Source organism: Galleria mellonella, unplaced genomic scaffold (genome assembly GCF_026898425.1).
Source record: "Galleria mellonella isolate WM207_F2 unplaced genomic scaffold, CSIRO_AGI_GalMel_v1 utg116, whole genome shotgun sequence".
NCBI lineage: Eukaryota > Metazoa > Arthropoda > Insecta > Lepidoptera > Pyralidae > Galleria > Galleria mellonella.
The window spans coordinates 1,501,451-1,523,085 of record NW_026441978.1 but is presented as its reverse complement, the minus strand read 5'-3'; the positions used below and the strand labels follow the sequence as shown (position 1 = coordinate 1,523,085).

Here is a 21,635-nt window from a genome sequence, read left to right as displayed (position 1 = left end):
CAGTAGTTAGTACCAGTAGTTAGTACCAGTAGTTAGTACCAGTAGTTAGTACCAGTAGTTAGTACCAGTAGTTAGTACCAGTAGTTAGTACCAGTAGTTAGTACCAGTAGTTAGTAGCAGTAAGTTAGTAGTACCTTTAACAAGCGAGCCGGCGGGCGTGGCAACTCCAGCAGCACGGTTGAGCGCGGTCCGCGTGAAGGAACCGGTGGCGGGCATGCCCTGCGCCAGCGACGCCGCCACGTTGCACGCGCCCACCGCCACCATCTCCTGCGTCACGTCCACGCCCGCGCCGCCCGCTGCACACAGGGGGGTGGGGGGGGGGAGGTAGTGGAGGGGGGACTCATCATTATCTTGCCTTTGCCCATTTACTTAGGATTGATGCAGTGTATCTTTTCATGCGACTTACAACGACACACAAGCTGACGGCCCATTAGACGGCAAATGGTAACGCTCGCCTATGCACCTGAACGGTACCATTTCTCTGGATCTATTTCTAAAATTAAAATTCGTATTTCTTTCTGTTAACGTAATATTTTAATTTGATAATTTCACAAATTTACTGTTTTATGGACCACCATTAACTAAAATTGTAATAAAACAAAATTAATTTACCTTATTTTACATTCGCATATGGGGTCAGCTAAGCGACCCACGTCGACCCATCGGGATCTTTTGTGCTTTCCCTAACCTTATCATTATTTCATAGATCCTATGTATTGCCCTAACCCCTGGGTCTGGATAAGCCGTTCCCAGTAGACTATTACGCATACTTGCCAACGAATCGCAGTTGCACATAAAGTGTTCCATGGATTCCGATTTCTCACCGCACAGTCTGCACAGCGTGTCCGAAGATAGACCCATCTTGTATAGTATATACCTTACTGGCATATATCCAGTTAGGGCACCCATAATGAGTCTTTCCTGTTGTCTGCCACCGATGTAGATGAGTTTATCCCATCCCTCAATATTGTCATTTAAAAACTTTTTAATATGTCTAAGACCCTTCAAAGTCCTCCGTTCCTTTTACTGTTTTTCCTCACAAACGCCTCAAGGGCAGAATTAACAACACTTGATGCAAGTGCAACATATGGTTCAGGATCTATCATTTTGGATTCTGATCCCCTTCTCGCCAACTCATCGACCCTTTTAGTTCGCCTTAGTTTTTACATAAAAGATTGAGCTCTAATATCAAATTGAGATTTGATAGGTTTAGATAAATGACGCCTCAGAATCAAACCCAGTATCTGTGTTTTGGAGGTAATTATAGCTGTTTAAAGTCGGGTAATTATTCAAAATACAAATTTAACAACTAAATTACAATTCTGTTCTAAAGATGTTACCTTGTCTAGGACATTTGGGATGAAATTAGACAAGAAATAAAAAAAAAACTACATACAAAAAATTTAAAATAAAAACTGCGTAATACTCACTAAAAACTACATACATACAAGAAATAAAATAAAATGCGTAATATTAAAAACAACATACAATAAATTTAAAAAAAAAAATCTGCTTAATACTCATTAAAAACTATATACAAGAAATATAAAAAAAAACTGCGTAACACTCAATAAAAATTATATACAAGAAATATAAAAAAACTGCGTAACGCTCATTAAAAACTATATACAAGAAATATAAAAAAAAATCTGCGTAATGCTCATTAAAAACAACATACAAGCAATTAAAAAACACCAGCGTAATACTCACTCACCAAAAGCCTTCGCTATAGCGATACTCTCTAAAACAGCGACGAGAGGCATCACCAGGCCCTCTGCTCCAAACACGCTCAGCATTTCTTCAAAATTCAGCGTGCTGTTGCCAACGGTGGTGCTGAATGGGGGGAGGCCGAAGTGGGGAAGACCACCCTCGATTTTACCTAGAAACATAATACTCTTTTATGGAATTTGGTATAATGAAATGACCAAAGAATGAATGAATAAATAAAAACTTTATTGTTCCCTTCAAAGAACGATAGGGATTATAAAGAATAACAATATGTACACAAACAAAATGAATAATTTATTACATAAAAGCAAGATAAAGAGGCAACAAAGGGCAAAAAATAGTCAAAATGCAAAAGAGGGTAAAAAAATAGCCAAATGAGGCGTTAAATATGTTTTTCTCAAACATGCTTGGAAATGTGAGCATTATTTTGACAATCTTCTTAGAAATAAATCAAAATTGCCGTACTGGCCAAATACATGCGGGCAGCGGCCGGTAAAAGTTGTATAAAAATCCATACCTGTCGTGTTTTGCGGCCAGATAAATTACTATGTAAACTTATATCTGTCCTGTAATTTAAAAATGGAATGACCTACTTCGAAACATGGCTACCAAGGAGGTAACTAATAAAAGGTTTTATTTAAATTTCGAACTGGCTTGCAAATAGAAAGCTGATTATTGAAAAAAAAAAAACAAAGGAACAAAATGGCGCGTGAAAAATCATTATTGTTCGTTATTCGTCATTGAGCTTAAAAAGTGTTTTTGATTTCCGCGCATTGATTGAGAAAAGTACTATACAAGCCTTGGCCACAACTAGGCATTGATGACTCACGTATGTGCCTCGACCACGCCTCGGCCCACATTTGCACGTTCGTCCATCAATGCCTTAGTTGCTGGCCGCTGCAGTAATGTACTATTTTGCTATTCAATTACACTTAACAATTATGATTGAATTTTGATACACTCTATACACCAGGGGTGGCCAACCGGTCGATCACGACCATTAATCCAGTGGATCGTGGCAAGGCAAAAAACATAATATTTTGCTAATCTAGCGGAAGATGCTCAGACGCAATGCTCACACCAATATAAATAAGTAGTTACTGAGAATAATTTTCAATTCTATGTTTTCCCTCTTAATAAAATAAAAGATACTATGTACAATACTACATAATTGTGTACTGAACTATGTAGTTCGAACATTTGTAATTTCACGAAATATGTAATTGGTAAAACAGGGTTTCGTCAGTCAACAGTAGATCTTGGGTCTAATCAAGTCGGCCACTCCTACTATATACTAATGGGGGGAAAGGGATTGTTAGTAATAGAGACTGAGAATCCCATTGCTAGCAATATACCCAACCAGGTCGACCTCCTCGCGGTTCCCCCTGGAAACTATCATGGTTAATTCCTGATGAATTCATCATGATGGGCTAACTGGCCTGTTTTCATTCTCATCGATCACCCTTCACTGGTGCTCCGCCAGCGTATCCCGTTAGCGCAGGCGGGGTTACCATTCCATTTTCACCCATAAGGAAAAACTATATACTGATTCAAGCTGGAAAAGCCAGGGAAACCTTTAGTACAGTACATACCGGCGAGTGCAAAAGGCACAATACCCCGCGCGTGCAGTCCGGCCGCGAGAGATGCACCCGCCAGCACGACCAGTGCATTCCGCGCGCGGCTCGCGTGCAGCGATACAGCTGCGAGAATACCGCCGCCGCCGGTCGGCAGCCGCTGTAACCGAAATTGGATAAATAGACAGACATTTGAAAAAGGAAAGAAAGAAACTTTATTTTACAGAAATATACGACTACACTTACACAGGGGTCAAAACAAATATTAACAATTATTAAAATAATAACAAAACTACACATAAAAATATACCAGAGGGAGACTTTGTACAAAAGTCGATTGCTTGGGTACCTCTGTCCCATTCGTGTTTCAGCCGTGAAGCCGTTGTGTTTGCATGGCTGTGTTTCGGTTTGAAGGGTGGGATATGGCAGTGAATTTACTGGGTACGGAGGAATAACATCTGAGTCCTCAGGAATGGCAACGCATGGGGGGTATTATGGGCGAAATATAAATACTCTGTTATGTCCATGGTACATATCTATCTATATGGCTCATATCTATAGGCGACGGTTAGCACTTTACATCAGGTGGGCCGTCAGCTTGTTTGTCATTCTAAATTGTATTAAAAAAATAAAAAAACACACAATAAAAAAATATATATATATAAACTAGCTGACTCGGCAAACGTTGTTTTACCATATACATTATTTCGAGAAATATACATGAAAATTTATTGTACTACAATTATTATATTCGATCGCAAGAAGAATTCTTGCAACAATATGGCGGAATATAAAAATCGCTGTAAAAAAAACAGCGTGAAAATTTGAAGTTGTATGTATTTTTTAATGCTAAATCATAGTAAAATAAAAATAAAAAATTTTGTCAACTAAATAAAAAAAAACATTTATAGGCTACGGAAACCGCTTGCCATCAGGTGGGCCGTATGGTTGTTTGCCACCTCAGTGGTATAAAAAAAGGCAAGAACGGACAAAGTCGCAGGTAACAGCTAGTGTCATATTAAAACATATACTTACTTTAAGCAGTAACAATGCCACGATACTGGCAATACCGAGCGCCGAGTCCCACAGGTGTATCGTCATGATGTGCTTGAAGAAATTGATCAGTGCATCTATGAACGTATTGCCTGATGATCCTGTCACATATATACAATAATACTTTTATAATATCGCACCTTCGGGGGGAAAGGGATTGTTAGTAATGGGGTCTAACTGACCCATTGCGGGGGGAAAGGGATTATTAGCAATAGAGTTTGCTAGCCCCATTGCTAGCAATATACCCTATTAGGCCGACCTCCACGTGGTTCCCCCTGGAAACCATCGTAAATAATCCTTGTTGAATTCGTCACGATGGACTAACTGACCTGTTTCATCCTCACCTATCATCCTTTACTGGTGCCACGCTAGTGTATACCGACAGCGCGGGCGGGGTTACCACTCCATTATCACCTATTAAAAAAACTAATCCATTACTAGCAATATACTCCATCAGGTCGGCCTCCACGTGGTTCCCCCTGGAAACCATCGTGGTTAATTCTAGTGGAATTAAGGAAGGACGTACTGCTCATGTCTATAGGCGACGGTTACCACTTTCCATCAAGTGGACCGTCAGCTTGTTTGTCACTCTAAGTTGTATAAAAAAAAACTGACCTACTTTCATCCTCTTCTGTTAGTCCTCACTGGTGCCCCGCCAGTGTATACCGATAGCACAGGCGGGGTTACCATACCATTATTACCTATTAAAAAACACATTCACGTGGATGAAGTCGTCGGTAACCACTAGTATCTACCCAATAATACTAGGAAACAACAGATACCTTCAACCCTGAACAGGGTCTTAAGCTGTGCAGCAGCGATCTGCAGCGCTGCAGCGGTTGTGAAGCCACTTATAACAGGTTTTGATATGAAATCCAAAACAAACCCTGGAAAAGTAATTTTCAATTTTTTTTTTTTTTCACTTTATTAACGTATATTGAAATTTAAAACTATGTAATAAACAACACAAAATAATTTTAAAAATCTTTCTCTTACCTCTAAGTTTTATTTTTATTATAAAATTAATTAAAAAATAAATTAAAACGTTTTTATTTAGTGGATATAATTTTTTACTCAACATATCGCACAGCGCCACCTATGGGACACTGCAAGCTCGTAAGAAGAGAGGGATAGAAGGAATGGTTTGTATTCTACGGGAATCGAACCTGCAACCATCAGAGTATAATACAACCAAGACCAAGATCACCAACTTACCAAGTTGTAGGACTCCCAGCAACAAGATAATGCATCCAGAGAGGAATGCAGCTAGATACGCAAAATCAACACTCTTGGCTACATATTTGGCGAGCAATGCGGATAGTATCGCTGTGGGGCCAACGGTCACATCCTTACAGCTGCCAAATATTGAGTACACGACCCCGGGGAATATGCTGGAGTAGAGACCCACCTGGAACAAAGAGGTACAGTTTATAATCCCGATCTTCAATGCCATATCAGCCGGTAACTGTCCACTGCTGGACATAGTCTTCCCCCATAGACTTTTTTTATACAACTCAGAATGGCAAACAAGCCGATGGCCCACCTGATGGAAAGTGGTAACCGTCGCCTATAGACATGAGCAGTACCATGGACATAACAGAGTATTCTGTTTCACCCATGATACCCCCAATGCGTTGCCATTCCTGAGGACTCAGGTGTTATTCCTCTGTACCCTGTAAATTCACGTCATATCCCACTCTTCAAACCGAAACACGGCCATGCAAACACGACTGCTTCACGGTAGAAACACGAATGGGACAGAGGTACCCAAGCAATCGACTTTTGTAAAAATATAATCAGTAAAAAGAGGACGAAAGATACACTATTAGTTGCTATTTTTCTCAATTCATAGCAGGCTAGTGTATAGAAACTGTGTATGTAAAATTTTTGTCCATATTGATATGTCAATTATTTGTCAATAACAAATTTTACTTCACTACACTAGGTGTCATGTCGTACAGGGAGGTCAAGGATATGGCCTGGGATAGAGCTGGCTGGAGGAAGATGCATGAATTAGTTGCACAGACAAGAGGAAACTCTTAAATGAAAAGAGAGAAGAGAAATTATATATTCGACACAGTTTATGTAGAAAGTATGCAAGCAGGTTGTATCTGAATTTGGTAGGGTTATACGGCCTATATGTCAACGGTTAACTACTAATCAAAGATTTCGAAATAGAATAGATGGAATGCACAATTCACACAGTGTGTTGCTCGTTGTATTTATGACATTGCCAATGCGTTAGAGGAGGATAGACATATATAAACACATCTGCCTTTTGACTGGTCCGTAGAAGTCAAATTCATCAAGATACGCCACATGGTTTTCATAAGAAAGGAGGCAACCATATGATTTAGTTTTTATTTTATCATTCCTTCTATGGAATTCCTTGTTAGCATCTTAGCTACTAATACCTCCTAAACATAAGCGTATTTAAGGGGAGGGGGAGCGGGCCGTAATTTTTATAAAGGTCTTTTACAACACAAGGGGCAAACGAGCATGCAGCTCACTTGATGGTAAGTGACTACCGCCGCCCACGATCACCCACAACACTAACAGCATTGCAGGTGTGCTGCCGGCCTTTTAAAAAGGAATATGCTCTTTTCTTGAAGGTTATGTTGTCGTATCGGTTCGGAAATACTGTTGCTGGAAGTTGATTCCAAAGAGTGGTTGTGCGTGGAAGAAAGTGCCTTGAAAAACGCACGGTGGAGGAACGCCACTCGTCCAGATGGTTGGGATGAAACTAATGTAACGAATTAAACGAATTAACGAAAATTTAAGGTTACGAATGCTCTTAAAAAATACAATGAGTCGCAGAAAAGCGTGACAATCGACGCATTGTCGTACCTGTTTGCGGTAATAGACAGCATAAACATGTGATAAACTTTTATTACGTCGATAATTTTTATCATATTCATTATTGAACGACACCAAGCTGCCTATTGTTTAATTAATAACACACTATTACTAAACCATTTTAAGCCATCTGTATTTGCATTGAGATAAAGCCAGATAGGTGGCACGTTTGAAAACAAGATATCACGTTTAGTAGCAAATGGATCGATTGGGGGGAAACGGGTTGTTAGCAATGGAGTTTGATAGCATTGCTAGCATTGCTAGCAATATGCCCTATCAGGTCGACCTCCACGTGGTCCCCCTGGAAACCATCGTGAACAATTCTTGTTGAATTCGTCACGATGAGCTAACTGACCTACTTCATCCTCACCTATCATCTTTCACTGGTGCCCCGCCGGTGTATACCGATAGCGCGGGTGGGGTTACCATAACATTATCACCCATAAAAAAAAATGGATCGATTGGATACATAGATAGATACTCTTTAGTTTCCTCCAAAAGATTACAATAGTAAACTTATTATAAATATAAACAATTACAAGAAATAATCACAATGAGAAAACAATGGGCGATCTTATCGCTAAGAGCGATCTCTTCCAGGCAACCTTTGGATGGAGAGGAGTAATTATAAACAATTTGGTTTGTTCTAAATATGGGAGATGAGTGTGTCCAGCAGTGGACTGCCGTGGGCTGATAATGATGATGGTGGTGGTAGTGGTGATGAAATACTCACTTGTGGCGGTAGACCGGCGACGAGCGCGTACGCAATACCTTGCGGTATAGATGTCAAACCAACTGTTATTCCTGAAATCACATATTTAATACTATTAAACCAGAAGGAGACTTTGTACAAGTCATCTGCTTAGATAGCTCTGTCCCATTCGTGTTTTTGCTGTAAAGCAGTAGGCTGTGTGTCAGTTTGGAAGGGAGATATGACAGCGAAGTTACAGGATACAGAGACATAACGTAGTCCTCAGCAATGCCAAAGCATGAAGGATATCATCGGGCGACACAGTATACTCCGTTATGCCATGGTAGCGTTCAAACTGTTCTTGTCTATAAGCGACGCTTACAATTTTCCATCAGGTGGGCCGTCAACTTCTTTGACAATAGTAATGTGGCGGGGGAAAAGGGATTGTTAGTAATGGAGTTTGACAGCCCCATTGCTAGCAATATGCCTTATTAGGTCGACCTCCACGTGGTTCCCCCTGAAATCCATCGTGAACAATTCTTGTTGAATTCGTCACGATGGACTAACTGACCTACTTCATCCTCACCTACTTCATCCTCACCTATCATACTTCACTAGTGCCCCGCCGGTGTATACCGATAGCGCGGGTGGGGTTACCATTCCATTATCATCCATTAAAAAAAAATATTAATGTGGCAGGAGCCATCCTACCACATCTTTACTGTCATTACTGGAGCCATCCAGTACCGTACCCCGTTCAATTAATCGCAAAATTAAACATACAAGACGTATTTTAGATGGAGAATCACATACAGTATATATTTATATACATTATTATACATCCCAACAACTCAATATATCCCGGTAACGCAGACGAAGCCGCGGGTTAGAGATAGTGCATAGGTTATATAAATAACCGTTCCTTACTATTTATTATTCAATCCACGTGTCAACGCAGTTATTTATAGGATTCCTTAATTTTTCCATATGTTACTGACCTTAATTTATTTCGAATTACCGACACGAGCATGCATTTAACCTTTTTTCAATCACTTCGAATCAGTTTAACATAATCAATCATTTCTGACACACTGTAACTGTGTTGAAAGAAGTTCCATTTATCGTCAAATAAATAAGTTAAAATTTTCACTGGATATGTTAAATAGTATTACATAAAATTTTGTAAGTACTAGTTTTTACCCGCGACGTTTTTTTTCGATGGGTGATAATGGAATGGTAACTCCGCCTGCGCTAACGGGATACGCTGGCGGAGCACCAGTGAAGAGTGATCGATGAGAATGAAAACAGGCCAGTTAGCCCATCATGATGAATTCATCAGGAATTAACCATGATAGTTTCCAGGGGGAGCCACGAGGAGGTCGACCTGGCTGGGTATATTGCTAGCAATGGGATTCTCAATCTCCATTACTAACAATCCCTTTCCCCCCTACCCGCGACATTGTCCGCATGGTAACATATTATTATATACAAACATCTTAGATTATATACATAAAGTGTCTCCATAAATATGTTTCGAAAAAAGCGGGTCAACTTTTTCATACAATTCTGCTTGATAAATAATTACGAGTGTTTCTTTTATAACTTCTATATTTATTTTGTATTATAATTTTTGCATCTTTTTAATGGGTAAAAACTCATTTTATTTATTAAATAATTAAATATAGATACGTCAAAATACATCATGTGCGTAAGTATATAGAACACTGATAAAAAAAAGGAGTCAGCTAATTTGACAATTAGCTGACGAAAAGTTGACCCGTTTTTGAGGCTCGATGCTCTATCTATATAATCTAAGACACTGTAACCTAAGTCAGACCTTTTACGCTCACCTCTTAGCTTATTGTGATGAATACACATGAAATTTAGCACGATTGTTCCCAGGGGGAACCGAAGGTCAAAGTCAGGATTTTTATCCTATTTTTCGCATATGGGGTCAGCTAAGCCGTTGCACGTCGACCCATAGGGATCTTTTATGCTTCTCCCTGCCTTATACCATCATTTCATAGATTCTATGTGTTACCCTAACGATATCCCGCGGTTTAAGATATCTGTAGTCCCCCTGGCTCTGGATAAGCCGTTCCCAGTAGCAGAATCAGGGTCAGGTTTAACCGGACAGGATAACCCAATAGGACTTATAGTCCACATTACTAACCATCCCTTCTCCCCTCCCCATCATTATGTATTTGTTAATTATACCTATGAATAAAGTTTCCTTAGCAACTTCCTCCTCTAGTTTAATCGTTAGCTCACTAAATGGCATGGTGTTTCCGAATCACCTTCTGAGAAATTCTATCCAGTTTCTTAGATCTATGACAGACTGATGAGTTCTTTTAACGACAGCTAAGATCGGCAACTTACCCGCTATAAAATCTCGGAGTAAATAGTCCAATTTGTAGTTGGGCAGCCATATTGTAATGGGCACTCTCCGCCGCCACGATTCTAAACTGCACAACTTGTTCGCTAACCGCCTGGCTCGACTTTGGGGCACGTGACCTGATAATAAGACAAAAATACTTCTTAATACTACTTCTTTATACTTCTAGGACCCAACATAGAATGAAGCCACCCATTCTTTTCCCATGGGTATCGTAAAAGGCGACTTAGGAAACTTATGATGGAGGGATGAGCAGCAGCGTCCCGCTTAAAACAACTAGAAACCAAACAGCGGTTGCCAACCCGTCTGCCAAACGTGGCAACTACTGGCAAAACCCCCTTAAGGGGAAGCTGTGTTCAGCAGTGTTAACAGCTGATACAACAACAACTTGTGTGGTTGTAGTCGCATATTTTTGTAGAATAAAGTTTCTTTCTTTCTTTCTTTATTAATGCTTTTAAAATACTTGTTTGTAAAATGAAAACACTAGTAAGCTGATTGAATATGACATCAAATGGACATTACCATCCATCATTTTGACGTATGCTCGATATAATTTAGATCTGACCCTCTAGACAGGGGGCGGGGGGGATTGTTAGTAATACGGACTACCAGTCCCATTGCTAGCAATATACCTGTCAGGTCGTCGAAACCATCGTGCTGAATTCCAGGTGTATTCATCACGATGGGCTAACTGGCCTGCCCTTTCATCTCACCTATCATCCGACACCGGAACACCGTCAGTGTATACCGTTAGCGCTAGCGGGGTTACCATTCCATTATCATCATTTGAAAAAGGCCTTTTAGACAGGGGGGAAAGGGATTGTTAGTAATGGAAATGGTATGGTAACCCTATCTGCGCTAACGGGATACGCTGGCAGAGCATCAGTGAAGGGTGATAGATGAGAATGAAAACAGGCTAGTTAGCCCATCATGATGAATTCATCAGCAATTTACCATGATAATTTCCAGGGGGAACCGCGAAGAGGTCAACCAGGTTGGGTATATTGCTAGCAATGGGATTCTCAGTCTCCATTACTAACAATCCCTTTCCCCCTGGTTAAGCTGTTAAGACGATACGAAGCAACACATTAATAAAATCAAAATAAATAAGGATTTTGAGAAATTATATATATATAGTTTTTTTTTTATTCAACTTAGAATGGCAAACAAGCTAACGGCGCACCTGATAGAAAGTGGTAACCGTCGCCTATAGACATGAGCAGTACCGTGGACATAACAGAGTATACTGTTTCGCCCATGATACCCCCAAGCGTTGCCATTCCTGAGGACTCAAGTATTATTTCTTTGTACCCTGTAAATTCACGCCATATCCCACCCTTCAAACCGAAACACAGCCATGCAACTGCTTCACGGTTGAAACACGAATGGGACAGAGGTGCCCAAGATCGACTTTTGTACAAAGTATAATTTGTAATAGTATATTGAGTAAAGTATCTTTAATAATACTGTTAATAACTACTGAATATGGACAACTAAACATTGCGTTCTAAAAAAACAGACTTTAATTGTGGCAAAACCAGATATTTTGATGTAAAAAATAAACTACTTAACAGATTTTGGTAAAATTCTTATGGGACTAATCTGTAAGTAAAAAAATAAATTTTCCAAATCGGTTTACAACTGACGAAGATATGAGGTAACGAATGTAAAAAAATTAACTCAATCACTACAAACCGTTATTCAAAAGACAATAGTACTCCCTCCCCCGCCGGAGGGGGGGATAATTTTAAGTGAACCTTTAGTAAATCGCAAACGCAGTACTTATTAACTGTTATTTATTATTTTTTAATAATCCATAATTAAGTCCAAACATTTCCAAACAAATAACTATATTTCATTAATACCTGTTACATCAGTATTGTAAATAATCGCACTCATTTTCAATTCAATCACTAAATCATTGGTAGCAAACACTATGAAAATTCAGTATCACTACATTTCCAATATCACTTTTATTATAACGAACATTAGGTCGAAATTCGAATATCCTTCATTGATGTATGAAATAAATTGTTTATAAAGATTTCATAAAGGCGTGTGAGTATAGGTCGTTCTACGGCTGTGAACAAACTAATTTGGCGTTAGTTACATCAAGGTAAGACGGTGATGTACTTAAAGCGAAGCTATAAAATAAGGATAGTTTACATATAGCAATGTCTATATATTGTAGTCACAATATTTATACATATACACTGCCGGTCAAAAGTTTGAGACCGTTAATAAAAAACTTTTATTATTTTTTTTATACCCCTGAGGTGGCAAACAAGCATACGGCCTACTTACCGTAGCCTATGAACACCTGCAATACCAGAGGTATTACGCGCGCGTTGCGAACCCAGAAGAAACCTTCTTACCCCCCCCCCCCCTTGAAGACCCCATGCTGTAGGCTCTTGGGAAAACCTCGGCAGGGAGCTCATTCCACAACCTGAGTGTTCGTGGGAGGAAACATCTCTGAAACCGCACTGTACGCAACCATTGAGGCTGTAGGACATGAGGATAAACTCCCTGTCGATGGCGAGCCGTACGATAGTAGAAAGTGGCCGTGGGCATCATATTGAACAATTCCTCTGAGCACAATCCATTGTACAAGCGGTAAAACACGCAGAGTGAGGCAAAATCTCTAAGACTTTTATTAGTAAATATTTCCAAAATATTGGTAATAAATAAGCAATCTGCACACCTGCATATTATATTAATTAAAAAATTGTCTAATTGCCAAAAAAGGGCAATAAAAAAGCATTGTTTATTGCCCTTTTTTATTGTGTATCGTTGTGTTTGTGAGTTGTCTTGCTTATTTCCTATATTGTAAAATGCAAATAAAGTATACTCATCGGCAGCACACCTGCAATGCTGTTGGTGTTGTGGGTGATCATGGGCGGCGGTAGTCACTTACCATCAGGTGAGCCGCATGCTGTTTGCCCCCTATGTTGTAAAAAAAAAAAACACTATACATATGGGCCGAGGAAAAGCTAGTCCGATAATCGATTGTAAACATTTTATTATAAATAATACATATAATGTGCAATATATAACGTATTAGCCCAATAACAGATATTTTAAAGTAATAATTAAGAATCTCCTCCATAATGAAGAAGGTCCACAATTCGGTCGTATTTTTTTTTATACAACTTATAAAAAAAATTATAAACATGAGTAGTACCATGGACATAACAGAGTATACTGTTTCGCCCGTGATACTCCCCATGCGATGCCAGTCCTCAGGAATGGCATCGCATACATCATAACTCCGTCAATTCTAAATCGATTTGGAAATTTCTTTCTTTTTATATAGAAGCACATACTTTATCATAATCGATTCAATAATTTACTTTTGAAATTAATATAATTTGTTTTACCACAATTGATTTTTTTTTTCAAACATATCTTAAATTACTTTTAATAAAGTCGTTTATAAAACCTATATTTAAATAGTGATCCTATCTTCACTAATATTATAATTATGAAAATGAGTATGTTCGTTTGTTATAGTTGAATACAGGTATACTAATACCAGCAAAAATATATTTTTTTACTTTTTATTGATGATTTTTTTTAATATTATTTCTGGTAATAAATCTTTATTACCAGAAATAATCTATCTATTTATCTATCTATCTATATTACAAGTATTTAATAATAAAACCAGAATCTGTGTATTCCACAGTGTGGCGTGCAAATTTTAATAGCAAATTAATATCTTGTCCTTAAAATTGTACATTAAAATAGTCTTCAAGACGGTAAAAACATTTATCAGTAAAGCAACTATAAAGTTTATCATTAAATTATATATATATATATATTGTATTTATTTACTAGAAAGAAAAACAAATTATTGCTATTATATTATAAAATTTACATATTACAAAATCTGCCTTTTGTTTTTGCTATGCAAGACACTACTTACTGCAATGTGAAATCTACCTACTTGAAATTAGGAAAAATCGTCGCTGTGTTTTACCTAGACTGAAATCGGTTACTTTGTGAAGCAAAATGAATGACTGGATAAATAAATTAATAGATAAATGAATAAATTAATGAATTAATTAATACCTTAATTATTAAATTAATAAATGAATTAATACATTAATTAATAAATTAATGAATGGTTTATTTTTCTCTTCACAAAAAGTAGTATAAAGTAACAGTTTGAGGTACAATTAAATATGTGAGAACAGTTTTGTGGGAGACTGATGCCTGCAGTAGGTTTTCGAAAACCTTGTATTACAAGTCACCAGAGTATCATGTACTTGTAACAAATTATTTTGAATTTTATTTCAGCAATAATACTAATAAGTATCTATAGTTCAAAGAATATGTCACGTATACTACTGGCCTAGTTACGATTTTATTGCATGCATAGAAGATAAAGTTAAAAATATCAACAACCAAGGTCACACTTTGAACCAATCAGTTAGATTCGATTAATATTTTATTAACCGAAATATTTTAAATGTAACAACCGATAAATTATACGCAAATAACCACTTTTTTTATAAAAGTCATCAACTCGTGTTACTTCTTCAAAGTGAGACATCGAAATTACAAAACATGGAGGCATAACACTATAATCCTCACCATGGATGTCACAGTACATTCACTAATATCCATGCTGCTGAAATTAAAATTGAAATCATTTATTTGCTGGAATAAGGTACACTTTTATAGGTGTTACTTTACAAGAAAAAATAGTCCAATCTTATTCTGCCACACTGTAGGCGTGCAAATATAAAAACTTATTAAACAAAACATTAAAATAATTTCATCATAATAACATATCTGTTTCTCTATAAACGACTAATACCGCTTTCCATAAGGACGGTCAGTTTGTTTGCTAGTTTAAGTTGCATAAAAAAACACAGTCAGTCGTAGGACTGCACGTCAGAAGTGAAATAAGAAATATTCTAAAATTTGTTAAAAATGTTCAAGAAAGTTGGTAAATATATGGTATTTATAAAAAAAGAAAAAAGCACGCTCAGATACATAAGTATCTGAGCGTGCTTTTTTCCCCATCCCAAAAGTGTCCAAAGTCCATAAAGAAGTTTTCACTTCAAAAATATTTCCGTTACGAAGTCATAAAAAACCTACAGTTATACAATAATCAATAATAAATAAAATCGTAACTGGTCGCTGTCGGTACATGAACAATATAAAAGGGAAACTATTATAGGGGGGCTTTATGAACGCAATAGAAACAACAAAACAATGATTTTTAGAATTTTAGCCTGTTTGTCTGTACATTTGTGCACGCTAATCACAGAAACGGCTTAACCGATTTCAATGCGGTTTTCACTAATGCATTGCGGTTTGTTCCACTTAACATTGAATGTTTGTTTTATCTAAATAATCACATATAAAATCCTATAAAATAACCGATCATTTGCATTGGCTAAAACTTTACGAAGGTAGGTTATATATCATATTTTAACTAATATTTTATATACAGATTCACGCGGGTATCGCCGCGGGACACAGCTAGTACCTAATAAAATCCAACGTTATAGACGACAGACGACGATCCTGGCGCCATCTGTCAGAAAGTTATATCTATCGCAAAGCTACTACTGTGTGTGGTGGACTCAAAACGACTACTAAAACCGGTAACCGCTAAGGATATGTGTAATTAAGTCGAAGTACTAGTAGCTAGTTTACGATAAGCAAACGGCATAGTTAACAGGGACCACCTAATGTGAAGTTGGGGGGGAAAGGGATTGTTAGTAATGAAGACTAAGAATCAAAAAAGAGCTAGCAATATTAGGTATATTACCAGGTTGACCTCCATGCGGTTGCCCCTGGAAACTATCATGGTTAATTCCTGATGAATTCATCATGATGGGCTAACTGGCCTGTTTTCATTCTCATCTATCACCCTTCACTGGTGCCCCGCCAGCAAATACCGTTAGCGCAGGTAGGGTTATGTTACTATTCCATTTTCACCTATCAAAAAATGTGAAGTTGGAGGGGGATGTAGGGGTTGTAAGTGATGCGAACTAACAGTCTCATTGCCAGCAATTTACCCTGTCAGGTCAACCTCTATGTGGACCCCTTGGAAACCATTGTACTGAATTCTAGGTGTCATTCATCACAATTGGCTAACTGAGCTTTTTTTTTATACAACTTAGAATGGCAAATAAGCTGACGCCCCACCTGATGGAAAGTGGTAACCGTCGCCTATAGACATGAGCAGTACCATGGGCATAACAGAGTGTACTGTTTCGCCCATGATACCCTCCTTGCGTTGCCATTCCTAAGGACTCAGGTGTTATTCCTCTGCACCCTGTAAATTCACGCCATATCCCACCCTTCAAACCGAAACACACCTATGCAAACACAACTGCTTCACGGTAGGAACACGAATGGGACAGAGGTACCCAAGCAATCGACTTTTGTACAAAGTCTCCCTCTGGTAAAAGGCCTTAGAGATGTTTAAAGATGGACGCTGCTGCCCATCCCTCGCCTTCCCTTAGTTGTCTTGTTCCATTGTCTCTTACGACATCTACAGTAAAGGAAGGGGTGGCTTATCCTATGACGGAACCATACGGCCAAATTTAAATATATAAATAAAATATATAAATTGCCAAAAGACGAACCCCATAATTGCAAAAAAAAATCGGATCCAAATTTACGAGGATATCGTTTAACATACACACGAAAAAAATCAGTCGAATCAAGAACAACCTCCTTTTCAACCGACTTCAAAAAAAGCAAGTTCTCAATTCGGTTCTATTATTTTTTTAATATTTATTACCCCTATTACAACTGACGTAGTTATGTCAGTTCTGAATTTGATTTGAAACATTCTTTTATCTGAAAGTTAATATACTTACACATTAGTCCCATAGAAATCTTACCAAAATCGGCCCCGTACTATAGATTTCTAGACTAAAATAACAAGTTTTTTTTTTGTGGAACACAATCTTTAATTATGGAAGCGTCTAGAAACATTTTTATAAAGAATTAAAACCTCTTTATTACTTAGTGTTGTCTTTATTAATGCAAATATTATAAATGTATTAAAACTCAAACGAAACATACCACGCGTTACTTTTATCTGTTACAAATAGACATAACTAGCGTTTCTTTTTCTTTATGCAACTTAGAATGGCAAACAAGCTGACGGCCCACCTGATGGAAAGTGGTAACCGTCGCCTATAGACATGAGCAGTACCATGGACATAACAGAGTATACTGTTTCGCCCATGATACCCCCCATGCGTTGCCATTCCTGAGGACTCAGGTGTTATTCCTCTGTACCCACACCCTTCACAAAATGGGACAGAGGTACCCAAGCAATCGACTTTTGTACAAAGTCTCTCTCTGGTGAAACACATACATATAGATAAATAGATAATTTATTTGCATTACTTACAGCTACAGTACACAAAACACAACAAATATAGATAGACATCGTGTGTTCCGGCATAGAATGGGCCACCCTTTCCTTTCCCGTGGATGTCGTAAGCGTCTAAAGGAGGGTCGGACAGCAGCGTCCCTCTTAAAACATCTCTAAAAGTCTAACTGCGTTCGCCAACCCGCCTGCCAAGCGTGACAACTACTGGCAAAACTCCTTTTATGGGAAAAGCTTATATTCTGCAGTGGACATATCCTGGGCATATGAATTAAGGTAGATATTTTTTTTCTCACTTTGCTTTTAATCTTGCTGGTTACTCTGAGTTATAAATTGTTTCATTCGCTCTTCTAATATAGTTAATTGTTTGTTATAGTAATATTTATGTATTTATTTGATATATTACGTGTATATTTATATTAGTCTAATTATATGTTTATAACATATATCAATATATTTTTTTTTATGGGTGAAAATGGTATGGTAACCCCGCCTGCGCTAACGGAATACGCTGGCGGAGCACCAGTGAAGGGTGATAGATGAGAATGAAAACAAACCAGTTAGCCCATCATGATGAATTCATCAGGAATTAACCATGATAGTTTCCAGGGAGAACCGCGAGGAGGTCGACCTGGTTGGGTATATTGCTAGCAATGGGATTCTCAGTCTCCATCACTAACAATCCCTTTTCCCCCTATATCGATATATTAAGTATTACTTTCTATATTTTCTCCATGCAATAACGCATCGTCTACTTATTTCTCGGTTTGTCCAGTGGGTGACTGGTAGAGTAAAACCGTTCGGTGTTAAATCCACCATATGTACATAATGTCACTGTGCATTAAAGTTTAAATAAATGAAAGCTAATATTAAATAAAGAAACAAACCTGATGAGACACTTCGATAAAGGCGAAATCGCATGGCGGCGTATCGCACTGTGTGATCTGTCCACAGTGCATCAGGCCGAACATTCCGAAACACTACCGGTACTCTTGTATACACGTGTGCGTTGTTACGCATATCGCTTACCACTCACCAAGCAAGGTCGATTGGTCGGTAAAAATGCACCGATATTGCATCAATTACAGTAATAAAGTATTTTTTTAATGGATGATAGAGGAATGGTAACCCCACCCGCGCTGTCGGTATACACCGGCGGGGCACCAGTGAAGGATGATAGATGAGGATAAAGCAGATCAGTTAGCCCATCGTGATGAATTCAACAAGAATTGTTCATGATGGTTTCCAGGGGGAACCACGTGGAGGTCGACCTAATATTGCTAGCAATAGGGCTGTCAAAACTCCATTGCTAACAATCACTTTCCCCCAGTAATAAGGTATTGATACATTATAATGTAAATGCAACTTCGAATACCAGGGAGGAGAAGGGATTGTTAATAATGGCCCGATTGCTAGCAATAGCAGGTTAGGATGGTGGGATTACCATTTCATTATCATTCATTAAAAGAAAACATGTCTAACACATAAAAAAACTACTACAGTAATATTCCACATATAATAATTTTAAATACCTTACAAAATATATTGTAATATGACAATATAATACATAAAAAGAAAAACAATATTAATCTTCAATAGTAATTTTCTTTTAAAGAAACTGCCTTGGTGCACTGAACCCCTAACAGATGGAGCCCCTAGTTACCTACACTGCCTAATGGATAATCCAACCCTGCTGTCATAGCTCTAATATGTCATTAATAGGCACAAGTGTGATTTGTGAGTGTATTTGTATTTGTAACTTTGTGTTTTTGTCAAATAAAATAAATAAACAAATAAATAAAATAAATAAGCAAGTAAATAAAATAAATAAACAAATAAATAAAATAAATAAACAAGTAAATAAAATAAATAAACAAATAAATAAAATAAATAAGTCTCTGAATGTGATTTAATTCTAAAATATAATTCCATAGTATCAGTTAATTCCTAATTATTAAAATCAATTCTATATTTAAAGCTTATCTGTAATTGATTGTGTAGCCTTTAATTGTATTTATTTTAATGTATAATGGAATGGTAACCCCGCCTGCGCTATTGGTATACTCTAGCGGGGCACCAGTGAGGGATGATAAGTGAAGATGAAGCAGGTCAGTTAGCCCATCGTGACAAATTTACCAATGAATCAATCACAATGGTTTCCAGGAGGAACTGCACGGAGATCGACCTAATAGGGTATATTGCTAGTAATAGGGTTGCTAATTCCTATTACTAACAATCCCTTTCCCCCCCTTAATCATATTTTTTTTTTTGATGAAAATGGATTGGTAACTCTGCCTGCGCTAACAGGATACGCTGGCGGAGCACCAGTGAAGGGTGATAGATGAGAATGAAAACAGGCCAGTTAGCCTATCAGGAATTAATCATGATAGTTACCAGGGGGAACTGCATGGAGCTCGACCTGGTTAGGTATATTGCTAGCAATGGGATTTTTAGTCTCTATTGCTAACAATCCCTTTCCCCCCCCCCTTAATCATATTAGGACACACAGCACACACACAGCCTGATGTAGAATTTTTTAAGGTAAAAAAATTCAAAATTTTTACTTTATACAACTCAAATACTAAATATTATTTCAAAATCACACAATAGTGATAATTTCAGATAAAAGTTTACAGTAATTACAATACAATAATTTTTAATAATTGTAAAAAAAGGAGGTTAAAATTCTAGGTTTATTTATTTTTTATACAACATAGAATGACTTAATGCTTTTAGCATTGAGTCCACCATATACACATATTTGTACTAATGAATAAATAAATAAATGACAAATAGGTTGATGGCTCACCTAATGGAAAGTGGTAACCATTGCCTGTAGACATGAACAGTACCATAGATAAAATCCATTATGTATACTATGTTGCCCATGATACCCCGCATGTGTTTCATTTATGAGTTACATAAATGATAATAGGATTTGTGTTATATAATCTCTTTTTCTGAGAGTATATTTTTATTGGACTGAACATTTACAAATGGTAAATACTGTTTTGATTCAGTATCCAACAGGATTTATTTTTATTTTTTTAAAGTTGAAATCACACAACAAAAAAAGTTACATAGAAAAAATAAACCTAATTTATTTATACAAAATATACTTCTTAATCAGTATTCTTTTATATATCAATTACATTTTATTAGACTAATGCAAAACTGCAAACAGCTTTGCCACCTATAGTTGAGTTGATACTTGTTACAATTGATTATTTTTCTAAACACTTGTGTTCCTTATTTAAAACTAATTAACACCAAATATCTTTAATTCATTATATCAGTTTGAAATATAAGTGGGTGTCATTAAATTATGTAAATAGGGTTAAAAAAATTACTTAACACATACCTAATAGTGGTCTTCTGGGATCATCCAAATCCATAACGAACTATGCATAAAATTTACGTATTGTAAAATATATTTTCCATTTGATTAACTTATCTAAGCAACTAACTAACTATGCCGTAAAAGCCGTTGCTAAAGCAATTAATATTTTGTTTTTGTTTACTAATAAAAACTATGAAAGTTATCAAACATATGAACCAAATTGAACTCTGTAGACTTAACAGTTTGAAATTGTCTACATTGTGAATGTCATTTCTGACATTTCAGAAATGTCACTTTATATCTAAAGACCGTGATACACATGCTACATGCAAAACCTTTAATATATGCTATGGTAATAATATAGACCTTTTTACTTGAATAACACTATATAAAGTTTGACTATTATTATATTTTTTATACAATTTATCAATACCCAGTTAAACAGTATACATAAATTCAGTTTTCATTTCTAACTCATAATTTTCAAATTAATACAAAAACATATCTTCTGTATATGAAAAACTTACTATTTATTTTTAAAGTACTGTACTGACATAATTCATCTGCATCCATTCAGAGTCGTTCAGAGCTTCTTCCTAATATTGTACTAACTGTACATTTAAAAAAGATTG

General features: G+C 37.1%; 1 protein-coding gene across 3 annotated transcripts in view; it reads right to left on the bottom strand.

Annotated features, from left to right (window-relative positions):
• The window catches only part of LOC113514000 (sodium-independent sulfate anion transporter-like), a 30,113-nt gene extending 8,866 nt beyond the window's left edge, over positions 1 to 21,247 (bottom strand). For 2 of the 3 annotated variants that reach the window (XM_052894154.1, XM_052894147.1), the window contains exons 1-9: positions 21,025 to 21,247; positions 10,282 to 10,416; positions 7,945 to 8,015; positions 5,571 to 5,763; positions 5,138 to 5,242; positions 4,338 to 4,456; positions 3,321 to 3,462; positions 1,715 to 1,879; positions 135 to 296 (exon numbers count right to left, since the gene is read on the bottom strand). In XM_052894154.1, coding sequence (XP_052750114.1) covers positions 135 to 296; positions 1,715 to 1,879; positions 3,321 to 3,462; positions 4,338 to 4,456; positions 5,138 to 5,242; positions 5,571 to 5,763; positions 7,945 to 8,015; positions 10,282 to 10,416; positions 21,025 to 21,058 — 1,126 coding nt within the window. In that variant the 5' untranslated portion in view covers positions 21,059 to 21,247. Of the gene's footprint in view, positions 1 to 134; positions 297 to 1,714; positions 1,880 to 3,320; positions 3,463 to 4,337; positions 4,457 to 5,137; positions 5,243 to 5,570; positions 5,764 to 7,944; positions 8,016 to 10,281; positions 10,417 to 12,162; positions 12,397 to 21,024 lie in introns of those variants that run through there. The other variant, XM_052894151.1, reaches the window with a different exon arrangement.
• Between the last annotated feature and the right edge of the window lie 388 nt (positions 21,248 to 21,635).